The sequence below is a fragment of the Poecilia reticulata genome, chromosome 16 (assembly GCF_904066995.2).
Source record: "Poecilia reticulata chromosome 16, P_reticulata-male-v2, whole genome shotgun sequence".
Lineage (NCBI taxonomy): Eukaryota > Metazoa > Chordata > Actinopteri > Cyprinodontiformes > Poeciliidae > Poecilia > Poecilia reticulata.
Window position 1 is genome coordinate 27,904,582 of NC_088845.1, and position 21,716 is coordinate 27,926,297.

Consider the following 21,716-nt stretch of genomic DNA (forward strand, 5'->3'; position numbering starts at 1 on the left):
GGGAAAACACCTGAAGACAGTGATGAGTTTACTATTTGGATCAGATCATTAGCAACGACAGGCAGGACTTTCTTAAAGAAATGTGTGGGTAGGACATCCAGACAGCACGAACCGGAGCTTAATTGACTTATAATTTCTTCTAGGGTTTTATAATTTAGTAGTTGAAATTTGGTAATTTTTCCTGCATTTGTTTTGTTTGGGCACAGCATTGATACTGACTTTGGAGTGGATGTGCAGATTAATCCTCTGATCTTTTGAATTTTCTCTAAAAAGAAACTTGAAAACTTGTTGCAGGCGGCATTAGATTGAAGTTCAGGTGGTAACGTCATTGGAGGATTTGTGAGCCTGTCAACAGTAGCAAATAAAACTCGAGCGTTGTTAGTGTTTTTGTTTATGACATCTGCAAAGAAAGCTTCTCTTGCATGTTTTAGTGTTGTGTGATAGTTACGTAGTCTTTCCTTGTAGATGTCACAATAAATGTGCAGTTGACCTTTACGCCATTTCCGTTCGGCCCTGTGGCAGAGTTGTCTTGCAGATTGAATTGTTTGTACATTTCTCCATGGAGATTTCTTCCTACCAGTCACAACCTTTACTTTAGTGGGGGCAATGTAATCAATGATATCTGAAAGTTTGCACTGAAACATGAATGTTGAAAATCACAGACAATTATCAAACAATCGTGATCAATACATATGAGAGATAGAAGCTCATTAAAGTCTGCAAAGAAATTTTCCACATATGTTGGTGTTTTGTATAGAGTTAGTGTCAAAGTTCGTTTGTGGCCCTTTACCTCGATTCCAAGATATTCAAAAGACATAAAGTTACCCAGAGAGATTTTACTACGGTTTATGGTATTCTTAAATATTGAAGCCACGCCTCCTCCTTTTTTGTGTTTTCTATTTTCACTTAAAAAATTGTACGTAGGAGGCGTTGATTCAATTAGTATGATTGCTTCATTATTGTCATTCAGCCATGTTTCTGTCAGAAATAAACCATTAATATTATGCTCAGCGATTAAATCATTAATTAATAGAGCTTTAGCACAGAGAGATCTGGTATTTAAAAGAGCCAATTTAAGTGACTTGGAGGCTGAAAGCTCTTCAGTCTGAGGTTCCTTTAGGCAGGGGATCAGTCTGAGGTTTGAATTAAGACCGCTGCTTTTTGTATTTCTGTTTTTTGTAACTTTTCTTGTAGTGATCCAGACATGTATTGTCCTGCTATGCAATGTTGGGGGGCCAGACACATTCTGGAGGAAGACGGGTGTGAAGATAATATCTGGACCCCAGTCTCGGACCTCAGAAACGGAGAGTTCTGGATCCTCAGGGAGGTCAGAGACAGGTGGCTTAGATGAAGTGAGAGTTGTGCCGAGGCGAACTTGTTGATCCATACTATCCAGCTGGGAGGAGAAAGAGTCCCTCTGTCTTTCTCTCTGACCTAAATTCTCCACCAGCATTTTCAGGCGGCTCAGGTGCAGCCCGACTCTCTTTAGTGATTCACTTTCTGAGAAACTCTGATCTTGTGAGTGAGTATAGGAGCAGAGAGGGAGGGGGGAGGGGGGAGGGAAAGATGTGGAATGGGGGAAGGAGGAGGGGAACCAGTCATTCTGTTCACAGCCGATGTTTTATCAGTTTGTATTGGAATAGTTTGTTCTTGATATGCGGAGGGCTCCATCTTAGTCAGACATCCTTGAGCCTGTTCTTCTGAAGCAATGGGTTCCATCTCCTAACAGGCGTAGTCCAAAGTGTCAATGGAAACGCTACATGACCTGGTTGTTTTCTATGTTAAAAATTTTACATATAAAAGCTGTTAAATTACGGGAAAAAATCTGTTAAATTACAGAAAAAATTCTACTGGAAATTCCGTAAAAAAACAGAAAATGTCCTGGCTGAAAATTACCAGTACATTTTCCTGTTTTTTTTACAGAATTTTTTTTTACTGTGTAGTTACACTTGGGTAACTATCTGCAGTTTTAGAGTCTACATTTGATAATCGGCATCGACTACTTTTTGTCTCCAAATAAAGACTTAAAGCTGCAAACTTTATGCAGAAAGACACCAAGTGTGGATTTACCAGTGCAGCCTGTTTGGAAAACATGAGCATGATCACATAAAAGCAGCCCTTTGTCAAACTCCTAAACTGTAGACTGTAACATCACCAGAACATCCTGTAAGACGTAGCCTACATTTAGAGATTTCATTTGATCCGCATTACAATAATATCACAGCCGTTCACCTGGGGGACTCTGCCTTCCATTGGGAAACTGACCCACTTTAAAAAACAAAACAAAAAAAGAAATCCGCTCGTCATCAGTAGCAGAGTGAATAAGCTTCGGCTGCCGACTGGATGCTGCAGAACAAGTGTGATGTCAAGTTACAAAAATTACATCTGGGTATCAGCGTGACTCGCTGAGAATTTTGATGACTCATTTAGTGCCGATTTAAATGAGTATCAGTTATGCAACATTACCATATGGCAGAGTGGAAGTGGAGTCAAAAGTAAGACTTGGATAGTTTTATTTTTAGCTCCGTTTAGAAATTACCATTGAATAAGGATGCAAAATGGAGCATTGGTGGCTTTTACAGATGGGGTTAGCCCGATCTGTGCACCAGCAGCAGTATTTTATGGTCCAAGAATTTTAAGTAGTCGATCTAAAGCACTCAGTGCCGTCAGCTCCATCACCCAAGGGATGACAGAGGCAGAGGCTTTTATCTACGACGGCTTGGGAGCTTTTGGCAGGCTGGAGACATTGCCCTACCATTCAGAGTTTTTATTTATTCACGAAAAGAACTGAAGAAACTTCAGAACTTATAGATTTTTTCCCCGACAAGCCTCTTACATAAACCAGACTTAACAGCTTACGGCTCCAGACAGGAATTCTGGCCACCGTGAGATTAAAACATTCGGAGTCTGAACATGCTCAGAAATATCATGCTTTATTAATAAAGTTACAATGACATTTGATATAGACTGACAATATTGCACATTGCTCAGGCACAGAACAAGTCTTGTATGAACAATACACAAGCTGTACAGAGTAAAGCTCCACTCCAAAGGAAAGGGTCAAGAGAGGGGACTTCACAAAAAACGGTGAACTCACATTAAAGCTTTGGCTGAAGGTTTCTTTATGAACAGCAACACAAAACATTTCAAATTAGCATGGACTTCCATTTCCCGGAGGTCATAAATTAAAAAAAGAAAACAAACTAAAAGATATGACAGGACATAACCATCTACTCGGATGATATGCTTGTTAAATATAAATAAATATATAAATAAAGAATAAATACTGTTTGGTCACCACCAAGCTTCCATTTATGGTAACTGTACAATGCAAAAATACCAGTGCTGAAAACAAAGCAGCTGCAATAATCTCATCAAGTGCTGAACAACAAAAGAAACGTTTCCATGATACTCTTTGCAAAGTGCTTCTAGTACAAAGTTAGGCGTGAGCATGCAGGTTTAAAGCGATTATGCGTCTGGTCTACGGGCAACGCGACGAAGCGAGTGCAGTCCCATGATGCAACAGCCCCTTATCAGGGCCCCAATGTTGTAGACCGGAGCGTTTCCGTCCACACCATGCCTCGAATACAGCCAGGCCACAGTGGGTAGCACAGGGGCTGCCACTGCCACCAGATCAACCAGGAAGCTGTTGCTCCAGTAACGCTTGTCCACCAGTTCCTGTCTCGTCGATTCGAAAGGTTTCTCTTCCTGGGCGGTGAAGTCCAGCTCGTCCATGAACTGGCTGCTCTTCGTATTGTCTGAACAACCGGAATCAGTAGATGTGCTGGATTCATCCCCCGTGGATGTGGGTAGCTTTGGGACTTCCAGAAGTCCGGTGGGAGGAGCTGCATCCCCTAGTGATGACCCGTGGAGCTTCAGCAGCTGAAGTAGTAGAGCCTGCAGCTCTGCGGATATGGACGGAAAGTCGGTCTGAACTTCTTTGTCGTTGGTGTTTTGGTGGCAAGGTGCGCTTGAAGAGATGGTGACTGTGGATGAAAGTGCATTTGGCGGAGATGCTGAAGATTCACGTGCCAACTGTCCGTCTTCTGACAGCGCAGGCTGCCCAGCGTCGGTCTCCACCAGGGGCCCTTGCCTGCAACTGGAGTCCTGGCTGAAATCCGCTGCAGTAGACATGAAGACCTGTTCAAAGATGTCCTCTCTGTTGGCCATCTCATCGTTCACCAGCAGCCCACTGTCTGCCATTGCCTCTGCTCCCGGATTCCCCATCTCCAGCCCTCCGTCCTCCTCACCCATCAGCTTCTTATCACCCCCTTCAGGACCATCACACATGAAGTCCAAGGCACCTTCATCTTGGAGGGCAGAGCCACTCTGGGCGAGCTCCATGCTGTGCAGCAGGGACTCCAGCTTCCTGTTTTGGATGTTGATATCTATGAAGTACTTCTGTATTCCCTTGTCTTTCTCCATCAGGCTGTTCTTCATGGTTTCCACCACCTGACGCAGCTGCCTGATCTCTTTGCGGGCCTCTTTGAGGGACAGCTGAGCCTCCACTCTGTGGCATTCTTCTTCAATCCAGTCTTCCCTCATCCTGCAGAGCTGGGACTTGAGCTCTTGGATCTCGTTCTCTCTGGTGAATTAGAAAGCACAGTCAGAAATTATCCATATGGTACGCCGCATCGTATACGGGGCAGAACTTCCACAAGACATCCAGAATGTTTTCCTTATGCAATAGCTCATTCCTAATTTATTTCTACCAAGTAGATGCTTGGATTGAGCTCGTGGAGGCATTATGTCACCAGTTTCTTCTAAAGCGGTTATCTAACCCTTTTTCGAACAAATGGCTAGAGATATTTCCTTTTCACCAACATTACAAGTACAAAAGTACAAGAATAAATTAATTGAAATGTTTTGCCAGATGCCAACAACAGAAAAGCAGGTTGGAACACGTAAAGTCGATTTGTTGACTTTAGAAGACACTAGCTTTGTTTTCATTACCCATATAGTTGCACAAATTGAAACTACAAAAATACATGTGCTTAATGGAAACATGCCAATTAAAAAAAACAAACTAATTTGATTGAAATCGGTGTGTTCGCAAAACTGCAACGAAACACTTGTTTTGCACAATCATAGTCATGTGATCAACAAGCAAGTGTTGCTACTACAAAGACAATAGTAGTTTGACAGCATGGTCTGATTTTCCATGACTTCTCACATGAACAAACTCATTCACGTGTGATTTTAATTGTGTTCCTATTTAATGGGGAAAAACATAAATGTGCCAATGTTTTAGATATTAGTTTCTTCAATTGCTACAAGTCACTTTTTAATTTTAAATATTGTAAATGGATCCACTTTTTCTATGTGCATGGATGGTGGGACTGTCTTTTCTTTTTAAATGGGCCATGTTGGCAATTCTGCAGGAAGGCATTATTAAAAGAGGGTGCAGTTATACAAGATAAAAATCAGATTTACCCTAAGCAAGTTTTCTATGACTTTATGCATGCAATAAATGAGTAGTTTGTATCATTGAGCATCAAGATGGAGAAACACTGTGTATTTTAGCCAACACACTGACAGCATTAGCCATAATGCTTATAATAATTATGTTACCATTTACCCAAATAAAACAAATGGAAAAACTTAACCCACATTAGATAAAACCACATGTAGCGTGTATTCGATTGCAAAACCAACTTTGGCCAATTTGTAAGTGGGAGCCGTACAACCTGTCGTGGACTTTGTTCTCCGACTCCATCAGCTTGGTCTTCAGGTGTCTGATGGCCACTTCCTTCTGCTGCAGCGGGGTCAGGTACTGCTCAGGGTTCGGGGGCCTGACGCCGTGGTTGTCTCCGCAGGAGCGGAAGCGGCCCAAGCTCACTCTTCTGTCGAGCAGAGATGACGGTGGTGAAACGGAACATTTACCTCTTCTGGAATAAACACCCATCCGTCTTCATCAAGACATTTTAAAGCGGCACCAAAACAAAAAACAAAAAACTGATGCTTAAGATGCAAAGTGATTCTGTGATAAAGGTAATTAGTCTGACTCACAGAGTGCTGTCAGAGCAGATGCTCCCTGCAGCCTAGAATTACTGTTTGACACAGGATAACAGAGTCTTGTCTTACGAGCACAAACATCTTCATTCGTCTTTATAAAAAAAAAAAAAAATCTAATGTTGTCCGAGTGCTTTATGACATGTACATTTATTCAAGGGAAAAAGATTCATGGATTTACGTTTCTGTTCATCTTTTTTTGTGGATTTGGACAAAGCAGCATGAAAACCTCACTCTCTGGCAATATCCTAGCAACCTGGAATACTTGAGGCTTTGATGCAAATGCTTTGCTCTCCTGCCAGAAATAGAACAGCCAAGGAGAAGGCAACACTCGGGAGAAAAGGATGTCACATGACACGTAGCCATACAGGCAGAAAAATAAAGAACTGACAAGGGGAAGGTTTTGAAGTGGCAGCAGTTCCGGACTGAGCTGCGAGTACCAGATAAGGAAGAATCCATCTGAACAAAACCCTGAGAAGGCTTCAAGACGAACAGTTTCATTTAAGCGTCAAAGATATTTTTAGGTCATTTTTTTGTCCATGTAGTGAGCAGCCTAAAGCACCAAGTAAAAAAAAAATAAAAAAATTCAATGACGTAAAAAATAAAAAAAAAATTCCAGATCTTTCCACTTCCTCCATTCTGGACTGGCCCCAGTCAACAGAGTGCCTGCTTTTACATTTGCACTACAAAGTGCTCACTAATCCCAGTCAGACTATAACCAATATAATCCCAGGCAGATGCAAGACAGGAAATAACAGTCTGGTTTTAATCCTACTACCCACTCACTCACTTACTGACTTTCAGCCATTTTGCCCGTTTAGTTAAAACCTCAAATCCCCCAAATCCATTTTTTTCTCACCCTCAGAGAAATTTCTGATAAATGTAAGATGGAAATTTCATCAGGTCATTGTCTTAACATAAATTGCAACCAGAACCTTTCACTTCGCCTTGACAACTTGGACATGCAAGATGATTGGTGTTAAATGAAGGACTTGTACCTGGAAGTGGGACTGGAGTTGCAGCTGCTGCTGAAAGTCAAAGATGCAGCTCTGGGGGGAGTCCTGTAGGGGGCGTAAAGTTCGGAGTCATGTTTCAAAGACGGAGCCCCAGCTGGTTTGAAAACCGGGAGCGTTCTGATTTGAGGGCCACGGCTTCAGTGGAGTTTGGAGAAGGTGTTTAAAAAAGCAAAAAAAAAACAAAAAACTTATGAGTTAAAAACTGGTAACTTCCTCTGGGCCATCAGAATGATACAAGAGAATTCAGTCAACATACCAGCGAGAAGAAACTTTCTTCCCAACCAAACTTGATGCGAGGATGTCCTTGGTCTTCAGGCTGCCTGTGCTGCTGGAGGAACTGAAATCTGCTTCGCTGCCTGCAGGGGGAGCCGGTGAGATGTTAGGCTGTTAGATTTTAAAAGTTTTTGAAAATTGAGTGAAGATTCTTTATGCTACTTTCTGTGATAGAAAATTGAGGGATTTCTTGGCAAAAGTTAGAAGACTGCTCTAATTTCTAAGACTGTGGCAAAATTTCCAACTTGGATTTTTGATTTCAAATTCAAACTGGAATATTTTAACTTCTGTGTAAAAAAGAAAAAAAAATTAAAATTAAGCTACTTTAAAAAAAAAAAGATTGAAATTCTCACTTGATACATCACCTGTTTGGAAAAGAACCAACAGCTATGATTCAAAACCATGTGTAGTTCACAAGCTGTTGGCTAACCAGGGATTTATACATTTTTATTTGAAACAGGTTTCACAAATCCATCTATACAGCTCATCTATAGACAGTTCACAATAAATCACAAGAAACGTCCCACTTTACTGGATACGTCCAATAGAATCCAGTTCAGTTCAAATTGAATTTAAAATCATTTCAAGATCCAGTGCAATCCAATCCGATTAGATCAACGTCACATGACATGGAGCTCAATTGTAAAACAATAGTCACTTTCAGCTGATTGGAGGCTTTTGAAAACTTCTCACCTAAAAACCTTTTATTTTGACAAGTTCAGTTTGACAAGTTTGCCTACATGCCAGGGTAAAGTCCAAGTCTGCTAATCAAATTATTCGTTTTGTCTTCAACGATTAATGGCAGTCACCATTTTCACATGTGTCCATTACTGATGCCCGTTAGCGGTCGTGTTCCTTTCAAATAATAATTTAATTTCAGAAGTGACATTTCAAATTTGTTAGATTTTCATCCTTTCGGGGTTTCTAGACACACTGGTGCACGTCTTCAGCAGGCGTTGCCTTGGGCAATCAATATAGCAACAAAATGGATCTGCATTTTATAATTAGTATTGCAACTTCATTGCTTTATCCATTTCTTGGGTTAAATAAAAGGCCAGAAAACACAAGTAAATCACATCAAATTTGAATGATTTCCTGCAAAAACAAAAGCTTACCAAGTAATTTTCGTCTAGTTTCTAGTTCAGATACCTTCACGCGCTTGAAGACAAAATTAACTGACAAGCAACTTTTCACCAATATATAGGAGCTTGTTGTAAATCAATAATTCTTTAATATTGATTAAAAACAGGACTTGTTCAATTGTCTCTCTTATACGATGTTTTCCCCATAGTGGAATAAGTAACTTCACAAATATTAAGGAATTATTGACTTAAAAAATGTCTATCTTGCTGAAAAGTAACTTGTAAGTTACTTAAAGTCTACAAAGACATTTGCAATATAAAAACACTTGGGAAGAGTTTGTGTTTTTTGCAGCGTTCTGCAAAACTAAATCCAAATTCCAAAGATCAGACTAAATGTTAAGATTCATCATCACTGATGATTAGGAATCATTCATTCATTCATCAAGATCTGAGGTAATGGAACAATCAAAGTCCTACCTGAGAAACATCTCTTCCCATCAAACAACACCATAGTAACGTGTCTAGTGACAGCTGTGAAAACAAAAAGTAACTCAAACTTGATGCCTGTGACCCTTCACCACTCCGTGAGTCAACTGAGGCTGTGTGCATGTTCCCTCGGTGAAGTAACCTCCTGCTAATCAGACTAATTGGCTGAGCGCCTAAACTTTTCCCACAACCAATCACCTTTCTTCCTGCCTCTGAGTCACAATCAGGCACTTTTTTTTTTCTCCCCCTTTTTCTCTTTTACGCTGAGATTAAAAGGGCAGGAAATTTAATTTGGGGGTGAAACTGGAGAACTGTTTCTGCTCAGTCTTTTTTTTTTTTTTTTACACTTTTGAGAAAATAATAAAACATAACATTAAATCAAGGCATAATGATGTGTATTGACTCAGCAGCGTTGCATTATTAGATAATATATCACTTTTGAATGACTTCTGCAAAATTTGTATCTTTTAACTACTTGTTTTCATTCTAAAGCTTTTGCTAATATCAGCATGTGACATGTTCATTTTAAACCGTAAATGAATGACATAAAGAAGTAAATAAGTGATTATGATAAATCTGGGGGAAAACATTTTAAAATTTTATGATTTGTATTATTATTATTTTTAATTAATTAATTTATTTATTTATTTTTTGATAAAAAACAAAACAAAACAAAAAAACTACATTTTGTGACATCTTCTTTACCTCGGGCTCTCGGGGCAGACCTCATCTCCCTCTTGTGCCTGGGCGCGCTGCGGGCCTCCCCGCCGCTCTCGGCCACCACCCTCACCCTCTTCGCTTTGGCTTTGCGCTCCGGCAGCGTCGGCGACGCGTGGACGCTCCGCTCTGAGCCTGACGGAGTTTTGGAGGGGGACACAGACTGACTAGTGGGGCAGCCGGTGTCATCTATTGTGGACAGGCACACAGAACATGCCAGGAACATGCGGGGCAGAGCACGCAGTCAACACAGGCAGTCGGTAGCTACGTTTCCATCACTGACGTGCGCAGACGTTAGCCGATATTATGCTTATGTCGAGAAAAAAAACAACACGATTTCGCAATTGCGGAGTTTCCATTATATAATAAAGTAAATTAAAGTCGCACGTTAACAAGCTTGCTCACGCGATAAGGCATTCAAACTCATGGCAGTGATGGATGTAAACAGTTGCATGTAAAATATTCGTAACTCAGCCACGCTAACGTCTCCAGAAAAATTAACAAAAACAAACCATCGTCCTCCCACTACTTCCTGTCGTCTTCTTCGTCGTTTTATTTGCAGTAGTAACGTCCTGTTGTTGGTCACGTGATGCGAAACAAGCGTTTCCATTGCATGGAAATAACTCTATTTCACTGAAAAAGCTCCTCATCATAGCGCAAAAACATTTCAGTGAGTTTTTTTTCGAAATTGCCGTTTTTCCATTAGGCTATATATATATATATATATATATATATATATATATATATATATATATATATATATATATATATATATATATATATATATATATATATATAATTTGTTATATAATTATATATATATATAATTATATAATTATATATATATATATATATATATATATATATATATATATATATATATATTATATATAATATATATATATATATATATAATTTGTTTTTTGTTTTTTTTTTCCTCCGTAATTTCAATTCACACACTTTTAATGGAAACGCAGCTAGTCAGAGAGGCTCATCACCTCCGCTCACACACAGACACTCTCCAGTGCATTGTGTTTGTTCCTTATCTCCACAGAATTGCATTTGAGTCAACATAGCAAAAAAAAAAAATACATTGGCCAGGTCTGTTTTAGGTTACATAATCCACTATGCAAATTTAATCAAACAGCAGAAGCAGCATAATGCAATTTGACACCTGACATAACTGATTAAAGCATCTGAGGTTTCTATGTTTAATTCAGTATGTAAAGCCCTCATAACCCAGCCAGCATATGTGTTATGCAACGACATTTTACTGTGAAAACTGCTAATCTTTGGCTGATCCTGAGGGTCGTCTTACCGGAGCAAAAGCTGTTGGTGCTGATGGTCCTCTTGGAGTGATCCGAGCTGATGTCGCACTCCTTCCCCTCCTCTTCGGATAGCAGGGAATCAGACAGAAGCGTGCCTCTGTCCTTCGGCCGGAAAGGATGGAGAACCAAACGTGGGATGCGGCTGCGGGGGCTTCCTTTCTCGGGTGATTTCTTTTCCTGTTGTAAACATTTGTCAGCATAAAAAGTCAAAATAAAAGAATTTAGATTAACATACATAAAGCTTTCTTTTGGAAATAACTAGGCGTGGGTGATATTGTGACAAACTTAATGTTTCATCGCGATATTTTGTGGTGCTATCGTGATAACGATAAAAGTGACAATAACTATTTACTCCTTCTTTTTCAATTAACTGTATGGCTGGAATATTATTTTATACTTCATCCCTAACATGTCCATACACTGTAACTTCTATAGGAAAATGGTTGCACCGGATTTAATTTAGGTCTATCAGAGTAGGAGGACTGAATATACATGAAAAGCGCATGTTCAGAAAAAAAAAAGGTTTTGTAAAGATATTTATGACTGTCATTTGACAAAATGTGAAATGGATCAAGGGGTTTTTATAGTTTATGTTACTACTATAGTTATATTTATCATTTATAGTGCCTCAAACAGCAATTTATACACAATTATTATCAAAGCTCTCATCAAAAGCTCGAAGAGAAGACTCACCTCATATTCTTGGAATGGTCCCATTGCAGCGTTATTCCCTAATGAGAGGAAGGGAAAGCAGAAATCCAGAGATTTATTTTTGGTACGAAACATGTCTGTGGCAGCATTTTGACGTGGCACTGAAACTGCTCAAAAACAAGAGTCCTCTGTCTGAACTCTGTTACGCCACTAAATCCCACCCTCAACACACACACATACACTTAGAAACACACACAAACACAGAGCCTGCCTGGTACAGATGGCGCATGAATTCTTGACCTGGAAAGACATATAAAAATCCAATCTTTGTTTTTTTTCTGGCCCCAGTTGAATGAGGTGAAAAACAAGAAATGTACAGATGCCATGTTTTATTTTGTCCAGGTTATTGAGTAATTCTAAAATTATTAGACTGAGTTTTACTCTGAGGAAAGGGAAAATGAATTAACAGAAAATAATCATGATCACAAACTTCAACGTGTTTTCTGAAGGATTTATGTGACAGATTAACACAAAGCTGCGCATAATTGTTAGGTGAAAGGAAAAGAACACATTTTCAAAATTTTGTTCCAAAACCTGAAAAGTGTGGCATGCATTTTTATTCATCTCTCTCTTGGAAACCCAGAAGAATCAATCGGTGAATGACATTTATGTTCTATAACGGCCTAATAAAAGTTTGGACCTAAATTCAATGGGCATTTTCTGTTTAGATTTATCTCACTGAGCTATTTTGATAAATATATTGGGCCAAAATTTTTTTTTGTAAAATTGCAAAGCTGGTATAAACAGAATAATGACATCTGTATCTACAGATTTTTTGTTGTAAAAACCAAATTATAATTTCACTTCCACTTCACAATTATTAATCACTTTGTGCTCATCTGTCACATTAAATATAACAAAATATACTAAAGTTCATGGTTATAATGTAAAAGAAAAAAAACCCCACTTTGGTAAGGAATCTACTATTTAATTTTGACTCTCTGACTAAACTTAAAAACCTCTTTAAAAGGTAAACAGGGTTCAGAGTCACACACACACTGTGACAGACTTTGATAAAGTTTGCAGAGCAGGAAATAACTTGTATAACAGTAAACCTCAGCTTTTGTTCTTGCACGTTATACACAATATTGAAGCATTTTTTTATTGAAGCCACAGAGATAAATAATGCAGACCTTTATTCATGCTTGGATAAACTTTTTGTAGTCGCTTCACTTCCTCTCTCTTGTTGGTTGCGTAAGTGGGATGAGTTGCATAAGTGCATAAATATTTTTTTCCACTTTCCTCTGTAAGGAATGGTGTCATTTACCTCCAAAGAGGAGGTTTGTACACTTTCTAAGCACATCACTGATTTAAATGTTATTTTTTAAAATCCAGCATTGACGTTAGACATGACAATGTTCTAAAATTATCATCTTTGTATTTCATTCTAGGTAACCCAGAATGAGTCAAAATTACCCCCCCGCCCCCCAAACCACGGCGGACCAAAGATGATTGCTAAAACGAGTCAGGGTGTCTGGGGAGTCCGAGCTCAGCTCATTTTTAGAAACCGATTTAGGTGGCTTAAATCACTTGTGAGGCCCCCCACCTCCTATTCTGGAGTAGCATCCTGCAGCGAGGCAACACGGCAGAATGAGATTATAAGTACCGATGCTGAACAACAACCGCCTTGCCCTAGCAACACACTTAGCAACAGAGATGAATGAACGAATCAAGCAAGAGTGGAGCAGCTGAATCTACATATCTGCACAGTGTTCTCATCCTGAGAGGCTGTTTTTCCTTAGGAATATATAAAAATGAATAGTTTTAGGGAAGCATAATAGAGGGGTGCTTCTTACATACTTATTAATGATAGTAATTTTTAACAATTATGTAATGGTAGTACTAGCATGGGTGTGAAACCATATATATATATGGATATATATATATATGCATTTTTAGAACCACACCAGTAGATGCAGGGCATTGAAGAAATATTAACTATTAAAACAGCAGTATTATGTATTTCCCATGCACATAGTGTAATTTTATAGCACAATAAAGTAACTATGTTACCTTCAGTTGTTATACAAATGCCATAAATATCAAATATGACTTAAAAGAAATTTGACTTTGTAACTCAAGGTCTTGAAATTGGGTCTCTGTCTCTTTAAAAACTCCTGCTCTTTCTGAAACTCCGCCTTCAGGAAGTCTTCACAACATGGCTCCTCTTTTAACTCTTTAACAACATTTTTACCAGTGTTTTACTGAGGAGTAGCTCCTATAATGAGCTCAGCAGATGTGCAGTTTCACCAGGTGTTTGCTAAGTGCTGCTGGCTAGTCTGAAGGGGCTGAAACTGAAACTGCAGTTTTGCACAGCTGCATGGTTGCCGTGGGAGATTAAAGGATTTCTCAAACATGAAAGAATCAAGACGACAAAATAACATTATAACTTGAATGTAAAGCTAAAAAAAAGCAATTTTTTAGTTTTACAAAATATGTAAAGCTGACATCACTGCATTTTAACTGGATTCTGTAGGACAAAGCTGCACACAGGTATTAAGAGGAAGAAAAAAGATCCATGGTTCTAACTCTGATCTGAACCAGTCCATTATAAATCTAGTTGAATATTTATCAACCCTAACCCTTTTTTTCTGCTGGAAGATGAACCTCCTCCACTGTCTCGAGCGTTTTTTAGCCTATAGCATGTTTTCTTCCTGGGCTGTCACAAACTGGTAGGATTTTAGTTGTGCCGAGATAATAATTACTCAAACTCTATTTACTAATTAAGGTAACTTCTGAACGGAGATTTTATTTAGTGATGCCAGACTAAAGAGTGCTGGAAATAAAAGTATGCCACACTTTTCAGACTTTTGTTTGTAAAACATTTTTAAAATTCATTCGTTCTTACTTTATAACCTAACCATCTACAAGGCAGTTGCTAAGGAGACTGAGGTTTGTCTTCTGTTTGATGATGTCATTGAAATGTCAACCCTTGACCATTAAACTTAAACGTTCCCACCTCTGTACCTTCAGATTAATAAAATTCCCTTAGCGGGAGGGTTGGTAGAGTAAAAATTAGACTTTAAGAAGTAAAGTCCAAGTTTGAGTTGAATGAGTGTGTCCATATGCATCTGTGTAAATAGTATTTTCTTGCTGAAATGTCAGGAAGAATGCCTGAGGTCCTCAGTGGTTTGTGCTGGAATCTAAGATTTGGCTTAGATTCCTGTGTACCTTACTGTCTCTGCACCACTGCTAAAGAATTGTCTTGATTTGTGTTTTCATTTTCATGCAGCATGATGTTAGCAAAACAACAAATTCCAAATGAATGTCGAATGTTATCCTGATTACACTGGTTGCGAATAAACCCCAAGTCTTTTGTTTTTCTTTTCAACCATCTTGATGTCTTCAAAACCTCTCTGAGATTTTAGCATCTTTTATGCTTAACCACCAAAAATGTACATCATGTGTGTGTAGGTGAAACTCCTTTCAATTCACTTCTACAGTAAATAACTGCATACTGACATTGCAATGACAAATTTAATTCAGCGCCCAATCTGAACATTTTGAATGGGAGGTGGAAGCAGAACGGATAATCCCTAATCACACATTTTCCTAAATAGACAATCCAGAAAAATTGGACTTCTTTAAAAGCTGTTGGAGTGGCTTTAACTCTTTAAGCCTCATCTGGAACGCTTCCTCTCACCCAGATGGTGTTCTTTCCAAACAGCATGGAGTGGGCGTCCGTATTAATTCCCTTAATCCATCCCAAAGCATGTTTTATAACGTCTATCTCTCCCGCTGACTAACGTGGATTTGTTTACCCCATTTCAACAGTAACCTCGTGACCCACTGAGCACTTTGCATAAATATTCCACCACATCATTTCAGATGGAACAATCGATCTGAATCACAGCAAAAGAGTAAAAATATAATAATCAGAGCTTTTCATCATTCACTCAGCTCATCAACTCCTAAATAGACTGCGTCACCACTGCGTGATCTCACTGCACATCACTTCTGAAACCAATCAAACATGATCCACCAGAAGCAAGAGGGCTTTTGTTTACACTGTCACCACTGCAAGTGATCCCCAAATTGTTTTTTTTTTTTTTTTTTTGGTACAATTTGTACCCAAACCTCTCACAGTCAGAGGCAGCCAACAGCGCAACACGCTTCCAACCTAAAAAGTGTCATCATTTGCAGGATGAGGTGAGTCATCATCACACAGAAAAAGAACTGTGTGGCCTCAAATGTGTTTACACGACGCCCTTTGTTTACCCCTCCACACTTAACCCTTTCACAGAGTGTCATGTCGTCTTCGTATAAGCCTGATTACTTTCACAATAAATATCTCGATTTTAAAAAAGTGACTTTTTTGGGGGGACCCTGGGTCTAAAAGAAGATTTTTGTTCTGTTTCGTCAGGCACTCCCACAGAGATTGTTTTTCTTGGGCTCAGAGACGCATTGAGGAAAAAAAAAAAAAAAATGCGACGGGACTCAACTTCAGCCTCGACGGAGATACTGCAAAACAGAAAACCTTTCAAGAATATGATCGTTATTACTATTAAAACCCCGTTTTTGAACTTGTAAACATCTCGTTTCTTCGAGTCACGAGTAGTTTCAATTTCACTTAAATAACGTACTGACATGCCAGTTTGATTTTCTTATTCATAGAGGGAAAATGACCTGAAACGCCTACCGGAATGTTTCGAGCGGATGTTGTTGTTTTTTCGCCCCCGTCAGCTGATGATGCACAAACGGGGCTTGTTGTTGCTGCTTCTGCTGCTGATGCTGATGCTGCTGATGCTGCTGATGCTGTCGGTGCCAGCCTCGGCTCTGCCGGACGGATGCAGACTGGAGGGGGAGCTGAGCGCTTGCAAACTGTCGACACAAACAGACTGGGAGGGAATCGGGAGCTCTTATGATGATGATGATGATGATGATGATGACGATGGTGAGCGCTCAGTGCGCCTGCCTGTGTTACATAACAGCTGTTACTTAACCAGCGAAATGGGGCGTTAAAGGAGGGGAAACTCAGCGCGACATGACAGGCCAAATGGAAATGGCTCAGATGAGACGTTTTACATTTTTAACTATAGATTTCTCAACGGGTTTCCTGTCAAAAAAGTAGGATCTTTGCTCGAAGCTGCGCATGTGCGGGAGAGTTGCGAGGGGGGAGCGGTGTAGGGGGTGTTGTTCAAAGAAATGATCGCAGTGACGCTGAACTGATCTTTCTAACGTCTGAATGGCGTTTTGACAAACTAGCGTTACAGCATCGGAACTAATATCCACACAAAGCGTGTTGGGCTTCGTCGTGTTGAGCACTGACAGGTCAGGTGAGAGCGCGTGTTCTCTCCATGGTGCTGAAGCTGATTGAGCGCCTCAAGTTCAGCCATCTTAGCAAGAACACCGTGTTTTTTGGGGGTTTTTTTAATTTTTTTTTTATATGACCGACTGGAACATTTTTACCAGCATTTTTTCTCCCAACAGTGAGACTCATCTCACTGTTAGGAATTAAAGTGTTAGTGTGGCTCGACCTCGCTCTTGCATAGCGGGGTACAAGGAGTCAAAGACAGAAAGAAGCAGCCATCTACACACACAGTTGTGTTTTCATGACTTGTGGGGACTTCTCATCGACTTCTATTCATTTTCTACAGCCTGACCCTTGCCATAATCCTAACAATAACCCCATCTGTCACAGACCTAACCCCTAACCCTTAAAAAGGTCCCCATAAGAATATAAAAACCTGGTACACGCTCGCACACACAAACAGGACAGTTGTGAACACACTTATTCTGGAGCTGTCCTACAGAATTAACATTTTAAGAGGTTAACTCTGTGTTATGGAAACCTGAATCATAGTTTCTCACACAGAGTCTGCAAATGTTGTGCCCCTAAAGAACACAGATTTTGTCTACTTTATTTATTTATTTATTTATTTATTTATTTATTTATTTATTTATTTATTTATTTATTTATTTGCAGCAATAGTCACCTGTATGTGACAGTAAGTTGAAAAAGCAGAAAGGTTTTACATGCACGGGGATTGAACCAGCATCATGGCATCAGCTCATTTGTCTCACTGAAATGTTTCTGTTAGGATCTGTGGGTGTATGACCTCTGGATGTCTGTTTTTTTTATTCAAGATTTTTTTTTTTTTGCACTTGTGGCCTTTCATGAATCAATCAATGAATCAAATCAATCAAATTTTATTTGTATAGCACATTTCAGCAGCAAGGTATTTCAAAGTGCTTTACATAAATAAAATAAAAACAGCATGTGACATTGAATAAACAGTGAGAAAGAGAAAGAGATTTAAAAATAAGAAACAGTGAGAAAGAGAAATAAAAAGAAATTAAAAACATTAAAGACATAAAAACATGGAAGACATCAAAACCCGCACTCTAACCCTAATTTAGCCATAAGCAACTCTAAACAGGTGGGTTTTAAGTTGAGATTTAAAGGCACCCAGTGTTTCAGCTGTTTTACAGTTTTCTGGAAGTTTGTTCCTGTGGTGCATAGAAGCTGAATGCTGCTTCTCCTCGTTTGGTTCTGGTTCTGGGGATGCAGAGCAGAACCAGGAGATCTGAGGGGTCTAGACGGTTGGTACAGCAATAACAGATTTTAATGTATAGTGGTGCTAAACCGTTCAGTGATTTATGAACAGTAAATAAACAAGAACATTTTAAATGTGCTGTAGTATAACACCATTAACCCCACTCAATGTTTGTAAGGCACTACAGCTACTTCTAAATAAAAATAACCTTCTGATTCTTGTGTTGTTCAGTTCCTGATCCACAATCTGTGTGGGAAATATGTGTGTGGCTGACCTCATCATATTTAGAAAGTAGTTATTTTTTTCATGAAGCTGTTCCACAACTTGACTGCTTGCAGTGTCAGCAAATTCAAAGTCAAGTGATATGTTTCACGTTCTTTCACGGACATTTTGTTGTTGTCCATTTATCATACAGCTTATAGTGCTCAGATGAACATACAGGCTGACAGTTTTGGTCTGTGTTGTGTCTCTTCTCTTTTAATCAAGGTAAATGGGTCAATATTTTCTTTTGTGCTTTCTTCAACTTTTGCTGCACAGGCTCTGCTAGTCGCCCTTGATTTGGTGTAAGAGAAGCAGGATCTGGCTGCCTCAAATCTGCATGGCTCGACAAATTAAAGCAATTGATGCAAATACTTGGGATGTGTTTCCATGACAGCAGAATATCTGTGAATGTTGGTCTGCTCTTCATGTCTTATTGCAGGTATAAAACCAGGTCTATTTTTTGACCCCTCACTGTCCTCGCCACAGGCTATGCAAAGATTTTATTTTCCAACATAACATACATAACTGCATAATTATGGAGGACCAAAACCGACATAATAAGAAATAAAAGCATAAATATATATTTAGTTTTTCCTTTTCCTTACATGTTTTCCGTCAAGTAATGTATATATTTTATTTTTCATTTCCCCTTACACATGAATTTCCATCAAGTAATGTATATATTTTCTTTTTTATTTCCCCATAACATACATTTTTGTCAAGAAAAATAGATATTTTGCTCTGTCTTGTTTTTTTTTTTGCTTCTCCTTTTCCTGTTCGTTGTATTTCTGCTTGCTGTTTTTCCGTTTGCTGTTTTTCTGCTGCATCGTTATGTTAATGAGGAGCTGCCTTCTATGCCTCCTATTGGCCAATAGAGCTTTGGAACCAACGCGTCAGACGTTGTGGGGGGTTTAGGTGCAGTCGCTCGGTGCCATCTTTGCAGGCCACAGACCAAAACAAACGTTATCCCGATGGTTTTATTGTGTTACTGGCTGCAGTGAAATGAACCTCCGAGCGCTGAGGAGGGAGCCAGAGAACGGCTGGCCGAAATTAGCGTTCATAAATCGGATCAACCTTGAGCTAAACGCCGCTTACTCGGCCATGAAACTAACTTCACTGCAGTAGTAGACATAGAAGGCAGCTCTCCTCATTAACATAACGATGCAGCAGAAAAACAGCAAACTGAAATACAGCGAGCAGAAAAGGGAGAAGCAAAAAAAGAAAAAGCAAAATATCTATTTTTCTTGACAAAACTGCATGTTTAGGGGAAATAAAAAAGAAAATAAGAAAATGCCGCGTCTCCCTCACCACCGCCTTCCGCAAATCATGACAGTGAAACGGTGAGGAACGCGTTTAGCAGCATCTTCATGGACCCCGCCAGCTGGAGCGATTTTTCTGAGTCCGATTACCTCCTTCTCCTTCGTAAATACAAGAATTAACCGACCACATTAGAAATAGTTTTGGTACTCTATGACTCATTCATCCAGAGAAAACAATCCACCACACCTCCAGCCACAGCTCCAGTCACGTTTCCAGCCGGAGTTTCTGCCAGCGTTCGCTGTCTCCAAGACCAGCACCACCATCAGGTGAAGCCGCTGCGGCGTCTCCGTCCTTCCCGAAACCAGCCGCCAGTGCGGGTGTAACCCAGGTTAAAAGAACCCTTACTAAATGTAAGCCTTTTCATAAAATAGCTATAAAATAGATAAATAGGAAATAAATGTAAAAAAAATAAATAAATAGGAGAATAAATAAAGAATAAATAAGTCTTAAAATAGTTAAAAATATAAAAAGTAATAATTACAGACATCATAAATGTTATATTTCATGTTATGACATTTTATTTGGTTAAAAATCTGTATAAAACAGAGTTTTATTTTGTCAGCAGCTAAAACGGTCAAGTGTGAGATAAATCTCTTATTCTGAAGGGTCACATTGATGTGTAGCCCATGTGACTAGCTCCAGCCAACCGGATTGCTCTGTTCTCTGGCGCCAGAAGAAGAAGCAGATGTTGTTCTAGTCGCGGTTTGGGCGTCTTTTGAAACCAGAGCAGATTAAAGGTTGGTACAAATAAAAATAAAAATTAGACAGACTAGCCCTTTAGATAATTACTGAATGGGAAGCTGCATTTAGCAGCCATTAGCTTCATATACAAAACAAAGTCGGAGTTAAAGGCTATCTGTGTGAAAGTATCATGATCAAATTATAATCACATGCCGCTTTGGACGAGTGTAGAAACTGTGCGGGGCAGAGCATACTGTGATACGGCCCCTGTGTCAGCCGGATAGAGAGAACTTCCGGGTCAGACCGATTGTCAATGAAATAATGAAAAGCTAAATTGACAGCTCGTTATCTTTTTTATTTTTGCAATTGCCGTTTTTCTAATTTCGTTTTAAAAACGAAAAAACAAAAAAACAATGCTTGTTTTGTTTTTCCAATTTTACTTTGAAACGAAAAAAACCAAAGAACGAACCACAGACGGATTTTAAACAAACTTTTATTATGTTTTGTTGGTTATTAAAACAGGCCTTTAAGGTTCTGCTGGAAATTGGACCGGGAAATTCCGAGTCGATTGCCGAGTTGGATTCCGCTAGTGAGAAACAAGATTGCGAGCCGTAACCCAGGTTGCCCTGTGACCGCAGTCTAGCAGGAGCTACGCCCTCTGCTGGACATTGCAAATCATCCAAACTGGTATGACCTGCCCATGTTTTCCTGCTGGAATAGCAGTGGATTCAGAGAAACGGGATTAACCCTTTAGGATCATCAGAGAGAAAAGACATTGATTTGAAGCACAAGTTATTCGGTCTTTTGCTGGATTGTTTCTGTTGTGTGTTATTGTTTTTTTTTCCCTCCTTCTCGAACCACATTCAATATCCATTGTTACAGGGTGTGGAATGTGAAATTGTCCGTTGGGTTTAAAATAGAAACAAGAAAAGGTTAAAACAGGAAATTAAAAAACCTTAACTTCTTAAAAAGAACACTAAAGTAAAATTGACTTTAAAATATAAAAAAACTAACTGTAAATCAAATAGATTAACAGTACTATCTTGAACTTAAATAGAACTATAACCTAAGTTTGAATAAATAGTATTCTTTAATACCTAACATTAGGTTTAAATTTCAAAACGGGGATTCAATAAAATATTCTGGAAGAAGCAGGGAAACTATTTTGAATTTTGTGTCATTGTATGTCAACTGTTTGTAATGTTGTTTGTTTTCTTTTCAACAAATAATAAGCCAGCAGTTTAAACTTATTTTCTGGTCTGTGGTCATTAATGCACTTGCACTTCTCCCTACTCCCGAAGCCGAACCTAGCACTGGTCCTATTGTCTGTCC

The 21,716-nt window shown here is 39.2% G+C and overlaps 1 protein-coding gene and 1 long non-coding RNA gene across 5 annotated transcripts; one reads left to right on the forward strand and one right to left on the reverse strand.

The window, feature by feature from the left end:
* Nucleotides 1–2,914: 2,914 nt before the first annotated feature.
* On the reverse strand, nucleotides 2,915–16,506 carry sybu (syntabulin (syntaxin-interacting)). 4 transcript variants are annotated; one of them, XM_081597263.1, is made up of 8 exons: nucleotides 16,265–16,506; nucleotides 11,608–11,645; nucleotides 10,905–11,091; nucleotides 9,575–9,721; nucleotides 7,285–7,384; nucleotides 7,011–7,163; nucleotides 5,688–5,888; nucleotides 2,915–4,585 (listed from the first exon to the last, which is right to left on the reverse strand). In XM_081597263.1, the coding sequence occupies exons 2-8, from the start codon at nucleotides 11,629–11,631 to the stop codon at nucleotides 3,469–3,471; spliced, it is 1,929 nt and encodes a 642-aa protein (XP_081453389.1). In that variant the 5' UTR covers nucleotides 11,632–11,645; nucleotides 16,265–16,506; the 3' UTR covers nucleotides 2,915–3,468. The 4 variants fall into 4 exon arrangements, with proteins under 4 accessions (XP_081453389.1, XP_081453388.1, XP_008430162.1 ...); XM_081597262.1 differs by having other exon boundaries at nucleotides 9,575–9,775; XM_008431940.3 differs by lacking the exon at nucleotides 16,265–16,506 and having other exon boundaries at nucleotides 5,688–5,843; nucleotides 9,575–9,775; nucleotides 11,608–12,280.
* Nucleotides 14,479–21,634, forward strand: LOC145547601 (uncharacterized). The gene is made up of 2 exons (XR_014083894.1): nucleotides 14,479–15,774; nucleotides 18,660–21,634. It is a non-coding gene; the product is annotated as an uncharacterized LOC145547601 (long non-coding RNA).
* Nucleotides 21,635–21,716: the final 82 nt, after the last annotated feature.